The sequence below is a fragment of the Gobio gobio genome (assembly GCF_949357685.1).
Source record: "Gobio gobio genome assembly, chromosome: 16".
Lineage (NCBI taxonomy): Eukaryota > Metazoa > Chordata > Actinopteri > Cypriniformes > Gobionidae > Gobio > Gobio gobio.
The window spans coordinates 984,419-1,007,953 of NC_137109.1; the positions used below are offsets into that span (position 1 = coordinate 984,419).

General features: G+C 40.7%; 1 protein-coding gene across 2 annotated transcripts in view; it reads right to left on the reverse strand.

Moving 5' to 3' along the window:
• Nucleotides 1–1,987: 1,987 nt before the first annotated feature.
• The window catches only part of LOC307139817 (NACHT, LRR and PYD domains-containing protein 3-like), a 61,942-nt gene continuing 40,394 nt past the window's right edge, over nucleotides 1,988–23,535 (reverse strand). The window contains exons 9-15 of one of the 2 annotated variants that reach the window (XR_013818175.1): nucleotides 11,800–11,973; nucleotides 11,395–11,565; nucleotides 6,480–6,653; nucleotides 4,949–5,122; nucleotides 4,620–4,769; nucleotides 3,663–3,764; nucleotides 3,078–3,457 (exon numbers count right to left, since the gene is read on the reverse strand). Coding sequence is in view for 1 of the 2 variants with exons in the window: in XM_079838927.1 (XP_079695053.1) it covers nucleotides 3,755–3,764; nucleotides 4,620–4,769; nucleotides 4,949–5,122; nucleotides 6,480–6,653; nucleotides 11,395–11,565; nucleotides 11,800–11,973 (853 nt within the window). In the remaining variant the exon portion in view is untranslated. Of the gene's footprint in view, nucleotides 3,765–4,619; nucleotides 4,770–4,948; nucleotides 5,123–6,479; nucleotides 6,654–11,394; nucleotides 11,566–11,799; nucleotides 11,974–23,535 lie in introns of both variants that reach the window. The other variant, XM_079838927.1, reaches the window with a different exon arrangement.

The window sequence follows — 23,535 nt, forward strand, 5'->3', positions numbered from 1 at the left end:
TTGTTGTAGCCGTCGTGCAGCTCGCACCATTTGAACAGCTTGTTTATGATTGAAAACATAATATCCAGCTGACTCAGATCTTGCCACTTGAACAAAAATTGCATTTCATACAGATTGTTATGCTCGTTAGGCAGGACGACCCCTGACCGATCTTCGACGAGCTTTGTCTTGTCATCACAGCAGAATATGTAGACAGAATCATCCGGGTTCTTTTTAGTATGGTCACCTACCACGCGGTACCGGACATTCGGGGTGACCCCGTCCCATTCTGAAATGTACAGAGGTTCTTCGCCGCCGTCCTTCAAATCCTTCCAGACAAAATTGTAAAATAATGTCCAGTCTTTTTCAGGAAATACAAGACATGCGTCTTCCCCGGGGTGAAACTCCCCCGCGCTGTCGGTGGTGTAGAGTATAACAACTTGAGTTGTTTTATGAAATCTGTACCCGATTACACGCTTGCTGTTCATCATAAATTCTCCTTTAGTCCATTCCGAAAGTTCATGGAGAAAGCTTGTCAAACGGACGTGCCCATAAGGTTTTCTCGGCGCCATAGGTAGACTGGTCATCAGACTGTCGAACGTCCTGCTGCGCAACCCCGCATCTGGGGTTTTAGGAGCTGATAATCCGTCCATGCTCATGTAGCTCATGTTTCTCTTTGCTGATAGCTGTAGAACACACTGCCCCATTTATATACGCTGCTCTGGGATGTGGCAGGGTGGGAGGGGAATTTTCTGATAACAGCGACTTCAAAAGATAAAACCTTCTGTCAATAACATGATTTATTATACCGCATTCAAAACAAAAAAAACAACTGTCAAATTCATCAAAACAAAAAAACCTAATGTCATAAACCATCAAAACCAACTGTCAAAGTCATCAAAGACATCAAAACCAACTGTCAAAGTCATTGTAGTAAACGTATGTTTGTACGGGAAGAAGGAGGCGGGAACCGGCGAACAATCAAACCAAACTTTAATCAATAAACAAAACAAAATGGCGGCGACAGCCCCTCGCGGACGACTGTCGCCTACACAAACACAAAATGAAAATAAAAAGCTGCAGCCCCTCGCGGACGACTGCAGCGTGAACATAAAACATAAATGTCCAGGCCTGGTCCTCTCTCGTCCCTCACTGTTGTCGCTCCTCCTTTATAGTCCCTCACTCCTCCGCAAGGGCCGAGATCGCTGCGGCGCGCAGCTGGCGCTCATCCTCCCTGATGAGCGCCGCCTCGTCCCGCCCTCACGGTCCCTCGGCCTCGCTGCCCGCCACATACCCCCAACGCCCTTCGCAGGCCGGGGGGCACTCCCGAGTCTGCGCTCTACTCCCCCCCCCCCTCCCCGGGGGGGCCGATCACGGCGGCCGCGGGACCTGGGGGTAAGAACAGCGAGGTGAGAGAACGGAGCGAGGAACCTGAGGAGCGACAGGGACGAGAGAGTGGAGAGAGGAGAAAAGAGAGGAGAAAAAAAAAAAAAAATTCTGGTCCGGTTCCCAGACACACTGCCGCTCGGTCCTCAGCCAGCCAAGAGGTTCTTCTTCGCGGTGCCATGCGGTGGTACTGGACGGCCGGTGGACGGCTCGACGCTCCTCCGCCCCCTGGCGGCCGGCGGTGGCTCCTCCTGTCGAGGGCAGCCGGCAGCGAGTCCCGCGCGCTCCCTGCCCCTCCCCTACACGGCGGAGGGATACAGGCTCCGGCCCACGGCGAACGCCGGTGACTCCTCCGCGCTCCCTCTAGGACGGCAGCCACCCCACCTCGACCCAGGGGCACGGCAGCGAGCTCTCCGTCCCACCGACCTTCATCCGCTCCAGCACCACCGCTTCGGGCAGCCGCTCGCGGACTTCTCTCCTCCGCGCTGCCCGAACTCCGCGGCACCGCGATCCCCCTCAGCTGCGAGGGCTCTTCGACAGCGCGTCCCTCCTTCCTCCCGGGCTTCGGCACCACTGTAGTAAACGTATGTTTGTACGGGAAGAAGGAGGCGGGAACCGGCGAACAATCAAACCAAACTTTAATCAATAAACAAAACAAAATGGCGGCGACAGCCCCTCGCGGACGACTGTCGCCTACACAAACACAAAATGAAAATAAAAAGCTGCAGCCCCTCGCGGACGACTGCAGCGTGAACATAAAACATAAATGTCCAGGCCTGGTCCTCTCTCGTCCCTCACTGTTGTCGCTCCTCCTTTATACTCCCTCACTCCTCCGCAAGGGCCGAGATCGCTGCGGCGCGCAGCTGGCGCTCATCCTCCCTGATGAGCGCCGCCTCGTCCCGCCCTCACGGTCCCTCGGCCTCGCTGCCCGCCACAGTCATCAAAAACTTACTGTCAATCATATGATTTATTATGACAATAGGTCAAAAACCAACTGTCAAAAACATCAAAACCTAATGTCAATCATATGATTTATTATAACAATAGGTCAAAAACCAACTGTCAAAAACATCAAAACCTAATGTCAATTCAATCATATGATTTATTATAACAATAGGTCAAAAACCAACTGTCAAAAACATCAAAACCTAATGTCAATCATATGATTTATTATGACAATAGGTCAAAAACCAACTGTCAAAAACATCAAAACCTAATGTCAATCACATGATTTATTATGACAATAGGTCAAAAACCAACTGTCAAAAACATCAAAACCTAATGTCAATCACATGATTTATTAAACAGGAAGTCCCGCCTATACAGGAAGTCCCTCCTACACCGGATGTCCCGCCTATACAGGAAGTCCCCTCCTACACCGGATGCCCCGCCTATACAGGAAGTCCCTCCTATACAGGAAGTCCCGCCTATACAGGAAGTCCCGCCTATACAGGAAGTCCCGCCTATACAGGAAGTCCCGCCTACACCGGAAGTCCCGCCTACACCGGAAGTCCCGCCCCCTATACCGGAAGTCCCGCCCCCTATACCGGAAGTCCCACCCACCTGTCAATCAATCAAATTCTGACAGTTGGTATAGTATACTTACTACTGGCCATGACTTGAGCGAGGAGTTAAAAACCTTAATGATCCTAGACAAATTAATAAATAAAATCAGTGTCTCTGCTAAAGACAACAAATATCACGCAGTGGCTATGCCAATCATTTCAGGAGGGGAGTTTGGATTTAATAAAGTCAAAATATGGGCATCAATTATAGCAGAACAAAGACAATATACTGTATATCTGAGCATTAACAGACACAGAGCTAACTTAATATTCAATACAACAGAAAACAAATATATTCTGTGCATAAAATATGAGATCATTTAAAAATATCGCATTCAAATATCACATTGTAGACTTTATATCATATGATACATTTATGTGCTATACTTGACAATCACATTTATGATTAGAAACATTTGAATCATTATGGATGAGTTCAATCAAAGATTATTATATTTGTAGGCCTGATACTGAAGAGCCTGAAGATTTCTGCTGACAGACTCATCTGAGCTCTTCCTCTGTTCCTCCTTTACATAAAACAAAACCATCATTTGGCTGAACACTAAACCAACATTAATCCTCAATATCACATGTTTCTGATACGCATGCTAACACACACGCTGCTTTATTTAACTAGTCTGAGTCTCTTCCAGCTGTATGAAACACATTTACACATTAATCACACATTTATTTCTCCTCATAGACACAGTAGTGAGGCTCTTCTGTGATCACCTGATGCTTTCTGATCCTCTCATGACCATTTCAGAGATTTAAAGAGGTTTCAGAGAGGTTTCACATTTCAGAGGTTTCAAAATCGGCCGATCTTAATCTAGTCTGTAAGGAGGAACCAGAAGAGAAAACAATCAGTGTTCAGTGGAACAAAGTGAAAATTAATTATATTTTAATGACTGTTTTTGAGTAAAAAGAAGTGACATTAAATTCCTGTAATCAGATGAATTACTGACTTTACATTATCCTGCAGAGATATTCCTCAAACAATATTTGTGCATTAAATACTCTAGATTTAAAACATGAATGACGTTCATATGTGTGTGTGTGTGTGTGTGTGTGTGTGTGTGTGTGTGACTGCAGAAGGACCTGCGACTCCTATTGAGACTGTAAAGGAGAAACACATGCTAATGAGTGTACGGCGTATGGAATAAACCACAGCGAGCAAACACAAATGTTATCTTCAGTTCAAACCTTTCAGTTAAACTTCCACTAGTTAAAGCCGTTTGCCCTCTAGTTTACACATGTTTGTAGGGCTCTTAGTAAATCACTGACAGTAAAGTGAGTGTAAAGTAGTGTGACGTGTTGCTTGTCACAGTAAAAACACACTCGAGACAGAGACATTTCTCATGTGAGGCTGGACGGCTGTGAGCTGAAGCTGAACTGATTTTAGCAGCGTTTTCCTACAATCTGACCAAGTCTATTTTCAAACTGAAATGATTCTCTATTACTGACACAGTTAATAAAGCAGGTGTTGCTGTGTAAAGCTGTGACTGTGTGCTTTTGTTCTCTTTCCTCCTTTGTGTTAAACATTTTAATCAACTTTACATTTTGTTCTCACACAAACCCTTTGTTGCAATAAAGCTGAATGATAATTTCCTCTCATGAATATTTGAAAGGTTTGTTCTCATATCAGAGGTAAATGAAGCTCTCTTTAATATCACAGTGATGTTTCCTCACCTCAGGACACAGTTTGAGTCTCGTAGCTCGTCTCTGAGCCGCTGCTTTGAGTCTCCGATATTATTGAGTCTCAGATCAAGCTCTTTTAAAAACTGCAGTGTTTTTGAGTTAGTTAAAGAAGAAACATCTGTAATGTCACAGTGATATAGACTAGAAAGACACAAACAGAGGAAGAGAGATTATCTTACAAGCAAATCATTAAGATGAAGAATTTTACACCGATATAATGTGAACTCAGGCTCTTCATGAGATATTGAGAATAAAGTGTTTAGTTTAAACTGTTAAAGTGATTTTAAGCATTTTGATTCTTGTGTGTGAATATGACTGACCTCAATCTCTCCAGTTTACAGTGTGAATCCTTCAGTGCGTCACATAAGGGCTTCACTCCAGAGTCTCCTAGATTATTCCTGCTCAGGTCCAGCTCTCTCAGGTGTGATGGGTTTGATTTCAGAGCTGAAGTCAGGATGAGACACTGTTTCTCTGTAATACTGCATCTATGCAGACTGAAGACAGAAAGAGAAAATGACTCAGATCTGTGATGATCATCTTATTGAAGAGCTACAGCATATAGTCTGTCATTTAGTCTATAGTTTCCATATTCAGCTTGTAATCGTGTCACACTTGTTCTGTTTGCTGGAAACTGTTGTTTCTTCTTTCATTTTTTAAACCATTCTGTTTTAATCTCTGTTGTTTATTGTAGCAGCAGATGCAGATCTCATGATATTTCTGCAGAACAACATGTAGGGTAAGATGGGGAAGATGCCCCTCTTCAGAACAATGTGGATTTACTGTTAAACTGTAACATATTTAAAGAGAAGTTTAGCATGTGCAGGATATGATGATGCATTAGCCCAATAAACTCTTACAGAATGTGTTGTGGTGAACATCAGTTAGGATGGCATTCCAGACACCAGTTTATATCCATCTCTCTAAAAGCTGACTTTAACCACCAAACTCATTCCTAAGGTTTAGGCAAGAGCTGCCATAAAAGATCCTTCAGGACCTCCTGGATGCAGCAGCAAAAGAGAGGCCACAGAGATCTATCTAAATCCATTCATACACATGTTCAGAGGCCTTACATTTATATAAACTGCAACACATCCACTTCATCTTCATACAAAGCACAGTATATGTTAATGGTTATTGACTATAAAAACAACAGTCCACGGGAGAGATCCATTAACAGATAAACAAATGCGTGGATGATGATTTAACTGTTTATTATCATGTTTGGTCTCAAAATAAATGCTTAGGCATTGTATGGAACAGATAATCACCATTTGCCAGAACCATTAGGTGGTTTCCATAAGAAGCATTCCCATACAATTCTCTTCCATTGCTCCTTTCTGTTCAACAGCATTGCATTTATCCATTCTCTGTTCACATCATTTATTGGGTTTATTGGTTCATTCAGTACTTTTCTTTTTGGTTATTAGTTAACTATCCTTTAGAAGTGCATGTTCATTCCTACAATTAATAATCGTTGAAGTATTTACTCTTGCATATCTATTGTTAATACATTTCATTCATTTTATTACACTGTGTCTTCATTGTGTTGATGGTCAAAGACTCTACTAGTTGTCCAGACTCGCAAATCCTTCAGATAAATCCGCTGACTAACTCCCTCTAGTTTACAGTAATTCTGAATGACTGAACAGCTCTTTTGGGAGTGTTCTTATATTGTTAAGAGAGTATTCTTAGCTGGTGCACCGTATCAAAAGCGGGAAGGGGTCATCTGATACACTCATAACCACACCTTAAGTGATATGTGATCTAAAAAAGCTACAGTATAAATGATGTAACGTGAACTAAACAGGGAACTGTAATCTCACTGTAACTGTACAGTATAATGATACTAACTGTAGTTTCTCCAGCTGTGATTGTGGGTTCATCAGTAGATCACTGAGGTTTCTCACTCCAGAGTCTCCTAGTTTATTCCAGCTCAGGTCCAGCTCTCTCAGGTGTGATGGGTTTGATTTCAGAGCTGAAGTCACAGCAGAACAACCTTCATCTGTCAAATCACAGCAGCTTAACCTACATTAGGAGAAATGAGAAATCGTGAGGAATGAGTTCATTTTAGTCCATCCTGAAGTCCGTTTTGCAGAGATGGACTAAAAATGAACTCCCAAAACGTACTGCCAGATTCTGGAAGATGAATTCTTCAAACAGTGGTACTAGAGGATGTGGTGCTGGTCCTTCAAGAGTCATTCTCAACCTATCTGTCCATAAAGCCTATAAAAAAACCTTCTTCATGTATTTTACAACACTTCAGCTTGTAATTCTTATCTAGTGGGGGTCATTTTTTAGGATTCTTTACCTAACTGAAGTCTCTGAGATCCTGACACCTTGCACTTCTGGAGACCCCAGGTAGGTTGCAGCTTTGGAAAATGGTGGCGCTGGAGACTAAAGGGTTCCTGATGGTTTCACCCTTAATTCTTCACCTTAATTCTTAATTCTTTTGCAGTTAACAGGTGTCTTTTCTTCACCACCTGTTTTTGTCAGATCCTGCTGACCCAACGAGCATTTCACTGTCCAATGGTCACGCCTTAACTGCAATGTCTAGTATTGCATTAGTATTGCATCCTTCTCATGGGCATTTAATACTTTTTGACTTTTCAGTTTTTTTGGCTCAATTTATCTGTAGAAGAAAACATGCCTAATAATTCTGCACACCTGAATATAAGGTGATTTTCATTTCCAGCCTTCATGAACAATTATATATCACTTATACATTATTAAATACTAAATCAATAGTAGTTATTAGGATTACTGTGGTTTGGAATTGGTCAAATGTGCCTGGAAAAAAAATATGATCAGAAAATCAACGTGCCTAATAATTCTGCACTCCCTGTAATGTTTCCTGAAGTGTACTTATATTGTTAGTATGATTTTTACATCATAAAATGTCATAATTTAGAAATAAAAGGCATTTTTTCTATACTGATGTTTGCCCTCTGGCTGAATACCCTGTTTCAAGAGGCGTGTCTGCTGTGAGACTTCAGTAAAAACGCCCACTGTTGTGATTGGCTGACATCTTTGCATTTGAATGAGTATCAGATCTTGTAGCGGAGGGGGCGTGGTTTAACGAGGTCTACTAGGTACGAGCAGAGCCTGCTGCCAGAGAGACGGATGGACCTGAGTTCACTTCTCATCAGTTCTGTCAGTACGTCTCAGTTCAGTGAACTGTCTTAGTTACTAGAATATACTACAAGTTAATTCGTTTATTTCTAGTCGGAGGGGCTGTCACTCATGTCAGAAAGTTAGTAACTCTAGTAAATTATGGATCAGCGCTGACTGGAGACGCAAACAGTTTAGAACGATTCAGTCCGATTTGGTGAACTGGTTCGGTTCACTAAAAAGAACGGGTTCAAAAGAATGATTAGTTCGCGAACCGGACATCACGGACCAGAGATTGCTAACAAAGTTATTTATAGTAACTACTGAGTTGTGAGAGCGCTGTCAGCGCGAGTTTATTTTGTGTGTATCTGAGAGTTCTGAATAAACACGAGTCCCAGTCACGCCGAGTCCGTTTTCATCCTTATTCTACCAACTTTGTAACACATGCAATTTACCATTACAGCTGTCAAGATGAACGAGTTACGAGTAAGTGTTGATTATAGCATTATTTTTAGATATTTTCCTATCATATGAAAAGCGTCAGTAATGCGCATTGAGTACACAGCGCAAACAAAGACACAACAGCAGTAATCGAATGTAATCCAGTTTATTGTGGGCTAGGCTGGCTAGCCCGGATACGCTCACGCTTACCCCCTTCTGCTTAATCTCGGTCCGCGTTTGGTGCCTCCGCTGTGGGCAGATGCAGTACTGGGGGTCGGGATGTTGAAGGCTGACCGGTCAGTGCAGCCCGAGCCTTCGGCGTGTGTGAGGTTTATCTCTAAAGAGATGTGAGTCTGCCAATGTTGAGCAGAAACTCACGACTATATGCACATTTTAGAACAGATAGACGCGATGAGGATGTACAAAAACACTGACTCACAAGATAGAAACACCGTTCTGTCGGGAGAGAGAGAAGCCGCAGCACGAATAATAAAGTTCTGTGTGAACTTGAATAATTAGCTACACATCAGAAATCACTGATCACAGATCAGAAGGAACTGAAAAAAGACTTCTGTTTTCATTTATAGATCCAAACACTGAGAAACTGCCAGCATTCACTCGTTCACAAGCCATGATCTCTCCAGGACAAATATGGCGCTTGCATGGGCGTACCAAAATCTCTGGGCGGAGGAAAGGGAGGTAACCGTTCCTGTTTTGACTTCATAACAGGAGACTTCATGATTGGCTAGTCTGGCCTGTCATTTTCTCAAAGGCAGAGAAAGACAGCCAGAACTCAGTTTACAACGATCAAAATTTCTAGCCACTTGGGGACAATATTCAGGCTAGGGGAACTCATATTAATGTTGAAAAACCTCATAAAATGACAATTTCATGCCATGGGACCTTTAAATTGGCTATACTTAATGTTGGATGTATAAACCTGAAGAAGAAAATTTTTCAATTAAAACTTATCACAATAAATGTATGTAAGCAGCGTCCGTACTACGAGTTAAGGATACTGCCTTACAACCCCAGTGAGCAAGATAAAGGGGAAAAGTGAGAAAAACTCACTAGAAAGATACAAAGCAAACATATACAATTCTGGAAAGTGGCCATACGGCAATGAAGGAGATAAATATTTAGAAATAAAACGGGTAGAATGCTCGGTAGACTTTATTCATTTTTGCTTTGTCTTTTTATTCTCTGAAATTTTCTAGGGACCCCTTAGAACCTTCTGGAGGACCCCTGGGGGTCCCCGGACTCCAGTTTGAAAACCACTGGTTTAGAGAATAAAAACTTGACCAAAATCACTTTGTTTTTTGTCGGGGGAAAACAAAGGAACGTTCGAGCGTTCATGCTTGCGGTTGCCAGATTTAAATTATTTAAATCCCCCAATCAGCACTTTTCTATGCAGGGTTATCTTAAACGTTGCAATATGACAACCCTGATTCATGTGCACATGAGCTCTGCTATCAAAGCTTCTCAGTGATGAACTGTAATACATCCAAGCAGGGATCTCTTGATTATTTGTGATTACTCTGTCCATAAGTCCATTTTGCTGTTGTTTTAATAGAAAAACATTAAATTAATGTGAAATTTCTTTAATGTTTTTCTCTTTTTTTCCAGGGCCAGTGAGGTTGTGTGTGGAACTGGGGAGGCTAGCTGCTTCCTTTTGCGGTGTTTCACAGTGTGCTGTGTGCTGATACAACTTCCCTTTGGTGGGTGTGCGTGGTGTTTGCTTTTGTGTGAATTGAGGTGGGTTTTGGATGACCTCCGAGTTGCAGCTGGCCTGCCTGGTTCCCACTAATCCTGGCCCTGGGTATTATAATTCTGCCATTGTGGGAGTTTTAAATCAGTGCTTGTGATTTTTATAATAAAGTTTATATTTTGTATTGCTACTCGCGTCTCTCTCTTAATTCCTTGCCTTCAGTTGGTGGAACTTATCAGTGTGTCTTTTATTGGGAGTTATTTTTCCCTGGCCTCCCACCAGGGTGGCGTGGTCGGGTAAAATTAAAATGGTGATTAACATCCCTCACCATATGATCTCTGCCACATTAGTATTAAAGGGTACCTCAACCCCAGTTCAGAGCCTAACTCCACCCACTGGCAATATTTGAAAAATGCTGGAAAATAGGCAGAGCCCAGCGGAGACAGAGGGGACGAACCAAGGGCGGGGCTGAGCGGGGGGCGTGCACCTGAGACCCGCGGTGATGGATTGATTGACAGCTGTCAGACTCACAAAGATGGAGAATGACTGGAGTGACAGCAGTGGCTTTGACACAGGGCAGTCATTCAAAGTAGAGGACTATTCTCCCCCACCTTCACCTGAAGTGGAGGAGGGTGAATTGTCTGTGGACACAGACCCGGAGCCTTATCAATGCGAGCCGCTGGCTCAAACTAAGTTAACTTCCGATGCCGACGATGCTAGTGAAGCAGCAACGCAAGAGAGAATGAATAGTCAAATCCTTCTACTGAATGCCACTAAAAATAGATCAGATACATGCAATGTATTTTTATTCAAATTAACTGAATCAATAAGGAGCGCAGGACAAATAAGTTCAAACCTAATAGCCTATTATAAAGAGATTTCCTCAAATAAAAGTTAGACTGTACCCCAGCACTTTGCGGTATTGTTGTTCGTTACTACGGCAACCACTTGCATGTCAAAGTTTGAAAGCACGTCTCATGTATGAAAGTATCTGTACACATGACGGGCGGCAAAAATATTGCAAAAAAAAGCCTGACGTGTACTGAAAACTGCATTATTTAACCGCATTTTCTTCATTAGAATGTTAAAGCAAGTGTCAAGTGAGTTTCATTCATAATGTTTACTTCATGTAACATGACAGTTCATACTGGAGTGAAGTAGTTCTCATCATGTGATTGGGGGAAACATTTCTGAGGGCGTGGTGAGCTCGTGCCAGGGGCGCGGATAGTGAGCTGTTGGAAGAACCATCGTCACGATGACCTACAACATCCAATAGGAAAATTCAACTGCAGTCGCCACCGTTCAACCTTAAGAGGGCAGCACTCAGACGGTTTTACGCCATATATTATAGAATTAAAACACTTTATACTCAAATGTCAAAACATTTACTCGAATGGATGAACAGCACTAATTAAGCCCCAGTCTTGCAGATGATTAACTAAAAAAAGTTGGTTTTGGGTTTAGTTACCCTTTAAGAGTAAAGTAAGATTATAAATGATCAATCCTCACGTCAGTGTGTTGAGTTGACAGTGTTTATCCTGCAGTAGAGCAGCGAGCTGATTCGCTCGTGTGTCTCCTAGTTTACGTCCTCTCAGATTCAGCTTTCTCTGGAGTAAAGGGTTTATACCCACAACTCTATTCACATACTGACAGGCTTCATCTGCAGCAGGACTGAAAAACCTGCAGAAGGGAAGATGAAGCGGATTCAGTTCAGCTCTCAACTAAACCTGCTGTAATGACACATAATGACACATGTAATGCACATCCAGCCGTTGGTGTGAGGAAAACCATTTGATATGATCTTTGTCTTCAAATCACTGTCAACTTTGATGCAACAACAGATCGTACAGCTTATTGTTTTACTGACATAATATTTCTATAATTTATTTAGTAAATTATTTGATCCCGTCTCACCTCAGTGTCTTCAGTTGAGAGTTTGGATCCTGTAGTAAATCATGGAGTTCCTTCACTCCTGATGGTCCAGGATCATTTCCTGTGAGATCCAGCTCTATCAGGTGTGAAGGGTTTGATCTCAGAGCTGAAGCCAGAGCTTTATAACCTTCTTCTGTTACACTGCAGTTAGAGAGTCTACAACAGAGAAGAACATGTTACATTCGGCTGATTAATCAGTTATTCTGAACATCACCAGAATAATATAAATCATTAAAGTTAAGAATAACAACTTAATATGGAGTAAAACAAAAAGCACAGCGAACTTTAATAATGGCCACACAATAAAAGTCGACACAAAGGTCCCATTGAAAAGCTGTGGAAGGACCTGAAACGTCCAGTTCATGCTGGAAAACCTACAAACTGCCCTAAGCAAATCGAATGTAAAGAGTTTTATCTCTAAAAACAGACTAGCTTATAACGCAGTAACGAAGTAAAATTAAATCGCTAGTTAATACCACTAACAATGCTCAAAATAGCCTCACACTTACACGGTAGCATAATGAGGGTCCCTACATGCAAACCGAAGCATTGAGAACTTTGTAAGTGTACAAACAGTTTAATAAAAAGATACTTTATAAAGACACGCATATACAGACAGGAGCCATCTTGGAAAATAGTCTCGACAAGTCGAGCCACGAACGCTGTGCTAAGTGATGAACTGTGACTTGGAATCTCCTATCGACCAGCTCACTTAGCACAGCGTTCGTGGCACGAATCGTCGAGACTGTTTTCCAAGATGGCTCCTGTCTGTATACGCGTAATGTACTGTCTTTATAAAGTATCTTCTTATTAAACTGTTTGTACACTTTAGTGGTAATAACAAGCGATTTAATTTTACTTATTATATGCCCCATATACTAGCGTTATAAGCTAGTCTGTTTTTAGAGATAAAACTCTTTACATTCGATTTTCATGAAAACGCATCCCAGAGAACGATCTACTCGGTAACCATGTGTTAATTACCCCAAGGTTCATTTTTCACCGGAGTGGTCCTTTAAATGCATCATTAATAAACGCCATACAGGAAATAATACACCAGCAAAATCATGGAAACTTAATGATATGATCAAACCAAGACAGGAGCATTTGAGTTCACTAGTTACAATCCAAGTCTGTTCTCACTTCTGTATTGTTTCAAAGCAAAGATTTGTCAGATTTCAGCATTTGAAACTATTTTATTGCCACAGTTTCAAATGCTTTAATATTTACTGCTCTTCTACTGATACAGATAACAAGCCGTTAACAAATAGTATTTCTGAATCAGTGCACGCGTGTAACGTTACCGAACGGTTTCCGGGTGCAATCTTTAACAGTTCACAGTCTGCTTGTTTGAAGCGCGGAACACACTTCAATCCAAGTTCCCACACGAACATATTAAGTATTCAGTCCATTTTATCACGAGATTCAAACGATAAATGCCGTTTTGACGCTCTATATATGGCGTGACTGGTCACTTTATGATCACAGTTCAAGCAGCCGCGCGACGCGCACGCGATCATCTGTGAAGGCGATCGATCATCTCTTACTAAAGAATAAACATGAATGAAGGTATGCTGAGGATACATTACAACTTACTGTCATGTATATATGTGGTGTAATCGCTAAATCAGTGTTTCAATGACGTCAATATAACTGCTTGTAAACTAAACCATGTCATGTAACGTTAGCATCACATTTACCTCAGGCAGTCATTCAATGTCCACAGAATTTTATTCACTAGAGAAATCAACTCTTTCACTAAATATAAGCACTATATTAGCCTATATATTCATTATATTTTACTTAACCTGTTAGTGATGTCTTTATTATTTCATGCATGTTAAATAAACCTGTCATGAAAATGACAGACACAGTGTATAAATTATTATATTTCAAAAACGAATTGGAGAAAAAAAAATATTTTATAATTAGATTTAGCAGTTAATGCAAAAACTGCCTTATGTGAAGTTTACATGTTTGCATACAATGTGTTATTTGAGTGTTGATTATTATACCTAAAAATAAATAGCAACTGAATTACGGCTAATAGTTTGGGCTCTATTTTGTTAACCTTTAATATTAATGTGCAAGTAAGGGCTACCTATATAGTTTACAGCAATATCTTCAATACACTTTTAAATATAATTTAATTAATTCAAGGACAGACACTTTTTTTCTTCTTTAGTAAACCACTGTGTTAAATCTAAAAAGCAATTTTGTAAAACTGCTGTACCGAACTCGAACCGAACCGTGATTTCAAAACTGAGGGACGTACCGAACCGTCAGTTTTGTGTAACACCTCTACTGTCAGTCTTTTATTTTTTGTGTCATGCGTCACAACACTTCCTTGAGTTCCAGGTGTTTCCGTGTTGTAAATAAAATAATTTTTTAAATATTAAATGTGTCATTCTCTTTAAGTCACGCTCAGAAATGTGTAATTTGCATATTACAAACCCTCCCCCCCCACCCCCCCTCGGCACTGTCACCTTTTTTACTCTGAGGAGTTTGCAGGTCTGACACCAGAAAGTCCAGAGCTATAAATTGTGACTTGAGTCCAGTTGCCTTAAAATAAACTAAATAGTGAACTTTTGACTTTTAGGTCTTCTTTAATGAATCAATAAAAACATAAAAGACCTATATATAACTTTTTTTTTCTTTTTTTTTTAAAGGTAGAACACATCGAACCATACATATATTTATATTTTTCCACAAACCAAAACATCAAAACAAAAAACATTAATTTTACACTCTTGAACACTCATAAATTAAATACAAAACCTCCCTGATCATCAGCTTCACATATAAAATCATCAACTCCCCACACATGAAAAAAATAATTAACATCATTAATGAGACTAAAATAAGAATATTCCATCATTAGTCTCTTCTTTACAAAACCTCTCATCATCAAAACAGCGTCCACACTTTCCCTCCCTTCTAATTTATTTCTTCTTGTACACCAAATTGCTAACTTTGCTGCACCATACAGGAAATTTAATAAAACCACTTTGGATTTAGATTTTGCTGAATATTTGGGACCAAAAATAAACAATTCTTGATTAAAACGTCCTATAAACTGTAAACTCCAGCTTTCCATTAAACCCAAAATTTGATCCAAACGTGGACACTCAATAAAAAGATGAAAAACCGTTTCAGACACCCCACAAAAAGTACAACCCTCATCATCTGAGACATTAGATTAGATTAGATTAGATTAGATTCAACTTTATTGTCATTACACAAGTACAAGTACAAGGCAACGAAATGCAGTTTAGGTCTAACCAGAAGTGCAATAGCAGCAAGTGCAGGATATACAATGTTTGCATAAGTGCAGGACATGGATATGTACTGAATATATATATAAATATATCTATAAATAGAGAGATGGTTATTACTATAAACAGAATTTACAGGTGAATATGTACTATGAATATAATATAATATACAGATGGCTATTACTATAAACAGAATTTACAGGTGGATATGTACTATGAATATAATATAATATACAGATGGCTATTACTATAACAGAATTTTACAGATAGAGGTATACAATGATATGTTAGGCTAAAATGAGGAATATGGCAGTGGATTAAGGTAGTGCAATAAATTACGGACAGAAGCTATCCGAAAAAAAGTGTAAAAGTGCAGTGGAAAGTGATTGCATATTACGGTTAGAAGTACGGTGCAAAATGCAAATGTAAACAGTTGGTACTGTAAATAACAGTCGGCAGTGCAAATGAGCATAATACAGTTACGGTATGGTAGTGCAAAATGAATAAGTAGTCCTTGTTACTGTAATAAACAGTCGGTAGTGCAAATAACAAAGTGAAGGTGGATGTGAGGTAGGAGAGTTATCAGTATATGAGGGAAGTGGATCAACGGGGGTTTGAGTTCAGTAAAGAGACAGCTCTGGGGAAAAAACTGTTCTTTAATCTGCTGGTCCTGGTCCGGTGGATCCTGAAACGCCTGCCGGAGGGCAGGAGAGAAAACAGTCTGTGGGCTGGGTGAGAGGAGTCCTTGAGGATGCTGCGAGCTCGATGCAGGCAGCGTTCCCTCTGGATGTGCTCGATGGCAGGTAGTGGAGTCCCTGTGATGCGCTGGGCAGTTTTCACCACCCGCTGCAGTGCCTTGCGCTCCGCAACAGAGCAGCTCCCATACCACACTGCAACACAGTTGGTCAGGATGCTTTCTATTGCGCAGCGATAGAAGTTCACCAGGATAGCCGAGGAGAGCTGATTCTTCCTCAGTGTCCTCAGGAAGAAGAGGCGCTGGTGAGCCTTCTTGACCAGGCTGGAGGTGTTGGTCGTCCACGACATGTCCGCCGAGATGTGGATCCCCAGGAACTTGAAACTGGAGACACGTTCAACAGCCATTCCATTGATGTGGATGGTGTCGTGTGTGCCTCTTGACTCCTTCCTGAAGTCCACGATGAGCTCCTTCGTTTTGGTGGTGTTGAGGAGCAGGTTATTTTCGGTGCACCATGTGGCCAGGTGCTGGATCTCATCCCTATAGGCAGTCTCATCGTTGTTGCTGATGAGACCAATCACCGTTGTGTCGTCCGCAAACTTGACGATAGAATTAGATCCATACACAGGCTTGCAGTCGGCGGTGAAGAGGGAGTAGAGAAACGGGCTTAGCACACAGCCCTGTGGTACACCAGTGTTAAGAGTGATGGATGTGGAGCAGGTGAATCCTGAACGAATATTCTGGGGTCTGTCAGTTAGGAAGTCCAAAATCCAGATGCACATTGAAGTGTTGATGCCCAGGTCTCCAAGTTTGGCTATTAACTTGGTTGGGATGACATTAAGGCGTGCGTTGTGTCTGTTTGTAGCTAAAATCCCATGTACAATTCTCCCCTGAAGGTCACCCACCCTCTTCTCAATGGGTGTTTTGTACAGGGACCGCCAGCTACCTTTCGGGGAAGAACCTGATTCAAACACAGTTGTCCATTTAGTGTCTCTTACATCCTTGAGATGTTGGTAATTGATGGTTTTTACACAAGCTCTGTAAAGTATTTGTCTGCTCAATATACTTAAAACATTCAGTTCTGGTGTATCCATAGAAAGCAATTTTCTGTCGTCCTCCTGCCAGTCTTCTTTTTTCATGGAAACATGCAATTCCGGAAAAAGAGCATTATCTCCAGCATCACAACTGTCCATAGGAGAAACTTTCATGAAATCCCTTATTGGAACAGGGAGGGTCTCCTCAAGATCATTTAGCATCCTCCTGACACAACGTTCAGACCTGAAACCCACCTTATGTGCCAATTCCTCTACAGATATCCAGTCCAATCCCCTCCGTAGATGGCATATTTTTGAAATTCCTGCTTTTAACATTGCCGACCTAACAGTGGCAGAACACAACAACTCAACAGAGATAAGTGGATTGAAAAACAAAGGCTCTTCATATACCCACTGATTAGATCCTTCCCATTCTCTTGAAAAGGATAAAATATGCCAAGCTTGAAACACACCCTGGTAGAAACCGGTCAGTCCTTCCAAAGTAATTTCTTCTAAGGACATGATAAACAATTGCTTATCCAAGCCCATTCTTCTGCTTTTTCGCAGCAGAGCACATGCTACATCCATCCACTGTTGATGCTGATAGTATAACAGACGCTGTGCCACTTGCAAACGGAAAACAGCAATTCTAGAAAAAATGTCAATAAGTCCTTGTCCGTGAATTGGAAGATAAAGGACTGCAGCTTTTAGCCAGTGTTGTCCTGACCAGAAAAACTTGACAAGAGTCTTTTGGATGTCTTCAATAATGTTCCTTGGAGGATCTAAAACCATCAACTTATGCCAAAGAGTGGAAGCTATAAGGTTATTGGCTATCAGGACTCTTCCCCTGTAGGATAACTGGGGTAGCAGCCATTTCCATTTAGACAACTTTGCATGCACTCCCTCTACTAATCCCTCCCAATTCTTCATCCTATATTTATCTTTTCCAAGATAAACTCCTAAGAATTTGATACCTGACTTCCCCCACTTAACATTCCCTGGGAGTTCAGGTAAAGAGTTTCCTTCAGAACCATACCATAGAGCCTCTGTTTTTTGCCAATTAAGTTTGGCTGATGATGCCCCTTCATAAATTATTAGAGCTTCCTTAAACTAAACTTTAACATCATGTGCATTTATAAAAGCCTCCTGACATTATGGGTGGAGCTTCTACCTTTAATAAACCCCGTCTGGTCCTCATGAATAATGGACGGTAGAACCTTTTCCAGTCTTAGCGCTAAAATTTTAGATAACAGTTTAAAATCTGAATTGAGCAAGGCAATAGGTCTATAGGAGCCACATTTTTCTGAATCCTTGTCCTTTTTTAAAATAAGATAAATATTTGCCTCACGAAGCGAGGGAGGCAACCTGTTAGTCAAAAATGAATGATTAAGCATAGCTAAGAGAGGGTCTAGAAGCACATGCTCGAATTCTTTGTAGAATTCACATGCAAAGCCATCCGGCCCAGGAGACTTACCGGACTTCAAACTATGGAGTGCGACTATAGCTTCCTCTCTAGAAATGGGTGCATTAAGAAGCTCTCTCTGCCCTTCTGAGACAGCAGGGAGAGTTAGGCAATCAAAGAATGACACCATATACTCATGCTTTTGGGAAGAGTAATTAGACTGATAGAGAGAAGAGTAAAATTGTTTAAAAGTACTGTTAATGTTAAGAGAATCGAAATGACGCATTCCCTTGGGGTCAACTATGGAAGTAATAAATTGTGAGTCAGAATTAGACTTCGTCAGGTTAGCTAAATATTTACTAGGTTTATTACCCCATTCATACAGCTTTTGCTTTGAGTATAATATATTTGAATGAGACTGATGAGTTAATAACAAATTTAAAGAAGCCCGCACTGCACTTATTTTTTCTAATGAAACTGGAGAGGGATTGTTCAAATAGCTGCTAGTGGCAATATTTAACTCAGACTCTAAGTGTTTCTGCTTCTCCGACTGTTTTCTTTTTTTAGTTGTAGAGTATGAAATGGCAAGGCCTCTAATATACGCTTTAGCCGTCTCCCAGAGAAGTGAGGGATTATTTGTAGACTCTGAGTTAATAGATAAAAATATCTTAAACTCTGAAATAAAGTATGAGAGGAATTTATCATCTTTGAGTAATAAGTTATTGAACCTCCAACTTCTCACAGGTCTAAAAAAACCCCTCACACAAATATCTAGTACCACTGCAGCATGATCAGAGACAACAATGTCTCCTATGTTGCAATGTGAGATTGCATGCATTATAGTCTTAGGAGCAAAAAAGTAGTTGATCCTAGAATGACACTTATGTGGGTGCGAGAAAAAGGTAAATTTCTTCTGATACGGGTTAAGAGTACGCCAAACATCCAAATATTCTAAATCCTCACACAGTGCAGCAAAAGCTTTAGATTGTTTGGTGAAGAGAGAGTCCCTGGGGGGAAAACGGTCCAGTATAGAATTCAATAAACAATTAAAGTCTCCTCCAATAATACACAGACCAGATGCATGCTCCTTAAACTCAAGGAAAGCTTTTATAATAAATTCTGAGGAGTAGTTAGGGGGGCAATATATATTTAAAAGTGAGATTTCCTCCGTGTTCAAAGTCCCCTTAATAATGATATATCTACCATGCTTGTCCTTAATACTGTTCGTGACCATAAAAGGTATACTTTTACTGATCAAAATGGCTACTCCTCTACTGCTTTTCGTAAAGGATGAAAATTGAATCTGACCCACCCATTTATTATGTGTAAGATTTAAGTGTTCACTATCACTCAAATGGGTTTCTTGTAAAAGAGCTATATCTATATTCTCCTTATGGAGTCGTGTGAGCACTTTACGAATTTTTATTTGCCCGTGTAAACTCCTTACATTCCACGTACAAAGTCTTAAGTTACTAGCCATTTCTTAAAATAAGGAAACAAAATAAAATAATGAATTTGAAAATGTCCACAAACATTACCCTGTCAGGTTCAGTAAACAAATACGCATGTGTCGAGGCATTACAATAATCAATAACACCTATTAAAACAAGCCAAACTGGCAACGAGGAAAGAAAAGGAAAAAAGAAAAGAAAAAATTAACACAACAAGAAAATTGAAAAATAGGAAAAAAGGGGCTGTTTCCCCGAGTAAAGGGGAAAGACCTTCATCTCAAAAACAGGTCAGTCTCTCGATATGTCTCCAATAGCAACTATACAGAAAAGTAGCGCTAAACCAGAACGTAAACGAAAGTTATTAAGACCGCCCCTGTCACTCAGAAAAGAGAGAATAGAAAATAAAGCACGCAAACTAGCATTCACATCAATTCACATCGCTGTGTAAATTGCAGTACATGAAGCCAAATTTAGAACAACCCGCCTGTCAGAGAGCTTGATAAACATCAGTTGCTGGAGTTTGAGTTGCTCTTGTCCAGGTACTGCGAGACTGCAGCCGCCGTCTCAAAGACTTTAACGGTATTTCCAATATTGACTCGTAGCTTGGCTGGATATAGCATCGCGTAGCGAGCACCCATATCGCGAAGTCGCTGCTTGACCGCGTTGAATTCTTTACGCTTCCGTACCACTGAAGCCGAAAAATCCTGGTAGAATGATACCGCGTTGTCCTCATTCCGCAATTCACCATCTGCCGATCGTCTCCTGCTGGCATCGAGAACCCTCTGCTTGTCACCATAATTATGGAACCGTACAATCAGCGGCCGTGGCCTATCCCTGGCACCCAGTTTTGGTGCCAGCGTACGGTGTGCCCTTTCAATCTTAATGCGACCACCCTTAGTATGCAGACTGAGAAACTCAGGGATCCATGATTCAAGAAAAGTGACTACATTAGCACCCTCTACTTCTTCGGGAAGGCCCAGGATTCGGATGTTCTTACGCCAGCCTCTATTTTCCAAGTCATCAATATGTTCGGTAAGCATGGCGACTTGTTTTTCAAGAGTGAAAGCGCGAGATTGTGCGTCTTCCGAGAGTGCCTCCGCAGCCATGATTCTCCGTTCTGCCTCGTCCAGTCGACCATTAACACTATCCAGCTGCTGGGTATGATTATGCACCGTTTCTGCCAGCGGGCCGAGTTTCTCATAGATTGCGTTAGAAATTTTCTCAGTCATAATTTGGAGTGCTTTTGCGAGCGCTGGGCTAAGTTCAGCCTCGCCATCCACATCTGCCTGGCTCGGTTCAGGCACGTCGGACGATGCATCTGCGGTCGCATCTTTTTTCGCCATTTTCTTTGCAGGTCTAGGCATTTTCGGCAGAGATTGCGGCCAGAAAGTCTCTAGCGACATACTACACAAGATTTAAAACCTAAAATCAGAGCTTGCGTGCCTTACTTAGGAAGTATAAACGAAAAACGAATAGGCGTGACAGGAGCGACTCAGAACTGCTGCTACTTCCAAGTCACCATCTTGCGCCCCATCATCATGTGCATTTATAACCATAACAGTTATATCGTCCGCATAAGCTGAAAGTTTAATAGCTTCAGCTTCTGGGTTTTCACTTACTAAAATACCTGTTAATTTAATTCTTAATAAACAAAATAGAGGCTCTATTGCCAAAGCATATAACTGACCAGACATAGGACACCCTTGTCTTATTCCTCTTTTCATTTGAATTGGTACACTTAGACCTCCTCCTATTTTAACCATGCTTACAGCATCAGTATAAAATATTCTGATCCATGATAAAAAGTGTTCTCCAAACCCATAACACTCAAGAACCTTAAAAAGATAATGATGATCTACTCGATCAAAAGCTTTCTCCTGATCGAGAGAAAGCAGACCAAAATCAACATTATATATTCCAGCATAATCCATAATATCCCTCATTAAAAACAAATTATCATAAATAGACCTTTTGGGTATACAATATGTTTGGTCTTTCTGTATTAATACATCAAGAACACATTTAAGTCTATTTGCCAAACGCTTTGATAAAATTTTATAATCGGAACATAACACAGCAACTGGTCTCCAGTTTTTTAGCAGACAAAGGTCTCCCTTCTTTGGAATCAAAGAGAGCACTGCTCGTTGACAACTTTTTGAAAAAACCTTAGCTTTATAGCTTTCCAATAAAACTTTTAAAAAGTATTTTCTGATTATTCCACAAAAGGTTTTATAAAATTCCGCTGGTAGTCCATCGATACCTGGTACACGACCAGATGAAAGTTGATTCACTGCTTTTGTCACTTCCTCAAATGTCAGATCAGAGTCTAAGTTCTTTACATTTCCTTCATCCAGGACAGGCAAATTGTTAAAAAGTTAATCCGCTACAAAATTCCCTGTGCATTCTTTTGCATACAAGTCCACATAGAACTCAACAGCCAGTCTCCTCATTTCCAAAGGATCGGAAGTAACGTTCCCATCAGGTGTACGTAATGCATGCATATAATTAGTATAAATACACTTCTTATTCAAATTAAAAAAAAATCTTGTGGGAGCATCCATATCATGTAAAGAAACAAAATGTGATTTAACAAGAGCTCTTTTTACCTTTTCGTCTAACATAACACTTAGCTCTTGTCTCTTCCGACTAAGATCATCTTGTACATTTACATCATTTTGATCAATTAACATATTTTGAATTTTTAAAATATCTTTCTCTAATTTTTCCATTTCATGTTTGATTTTACAGGAAGTGTGTGTCATAAATTGTTGACAGAAAAGCTTAATCTGAGTTTTCCCTTTTTCCCACCACTGAAGAAGGTTATCATACTAATTTTTTTCCTCAACCCAATAATTCCAAAACAATTTAAAACTCTCATAATCAGACCTTCAGATCCGACTCACGGTTTTCCTAAAAATGACGATTTAAGAATTAAAAATCCCATTGACTTTCATTGACGGAATGTTCAGATGAGCCAAGACTATTCAAACTCCAACTGTCAAAATTCAAAATCTGACAGTTGGAGAGGCTCGTCAGACTCTATTAACAGCCATTCTACAGTGTGTGTGTGTGTGTGTGTGTGTGTGTGTGTGTGTGTGTGTTTGTGTGATGGGTAGGTCTAGGGGCAGGGGCAGTAAGCTGTTACTTAACAAAATTTGAAAAAAGTGAATCGCTGTGGATACGTTCCGGATGCACTGTATTTTACATGCTCACAGCAGTGTTTCTGTGTATCTATTAGCAGTAGCAAGTACATACTTGCTCTACAGCATCAGAAATAATCAACAGCAGCTGCGTAGCAGATCTAGTCTGCCAAGACCAAATAGTCAAGTCAAGTTTATTTATATAGCGCTTTTAACAATGTAAACTGTTTCAAAGCAGCTTCACAGTGTTAAACAGGAAAATAATGCAACAGAATTTTATTCAGCCGTCTAGCCATTCTGGAGAAAACTGTGATGTCATCAGTTAATTTCAATTATCATACAGTGACAGTCTGGGCTTTAGATCAGTAATTAGATCAGTAATTTAGTTTACATGGTTAATTTAGTTTAATAATTAGATTTATTTGGATATTTAGTTGAAAAATTGTGTCCCCAACTGAGCAAGCCAAGCCAGAGGCAACAGTGGCAAGGAAACCAAAACCCCATCAGGTGACCTAAAGTAGAAAAATAAACCTTGGGAGAAACCAGGCTCAGTCGGGGTGCCAGTTCTCCTCTGGCCAATTAACAAACAGCGTATGATTATTATTCTGGCAACTTTACAGGTCAGGTCATAATAGATTGGAATATTCGAAAGATCGGAGGCAACACGCCGGAATGGGTTTATTGAGGATGACATATCGATTTCCTGTAGCTCAAACAGTGGC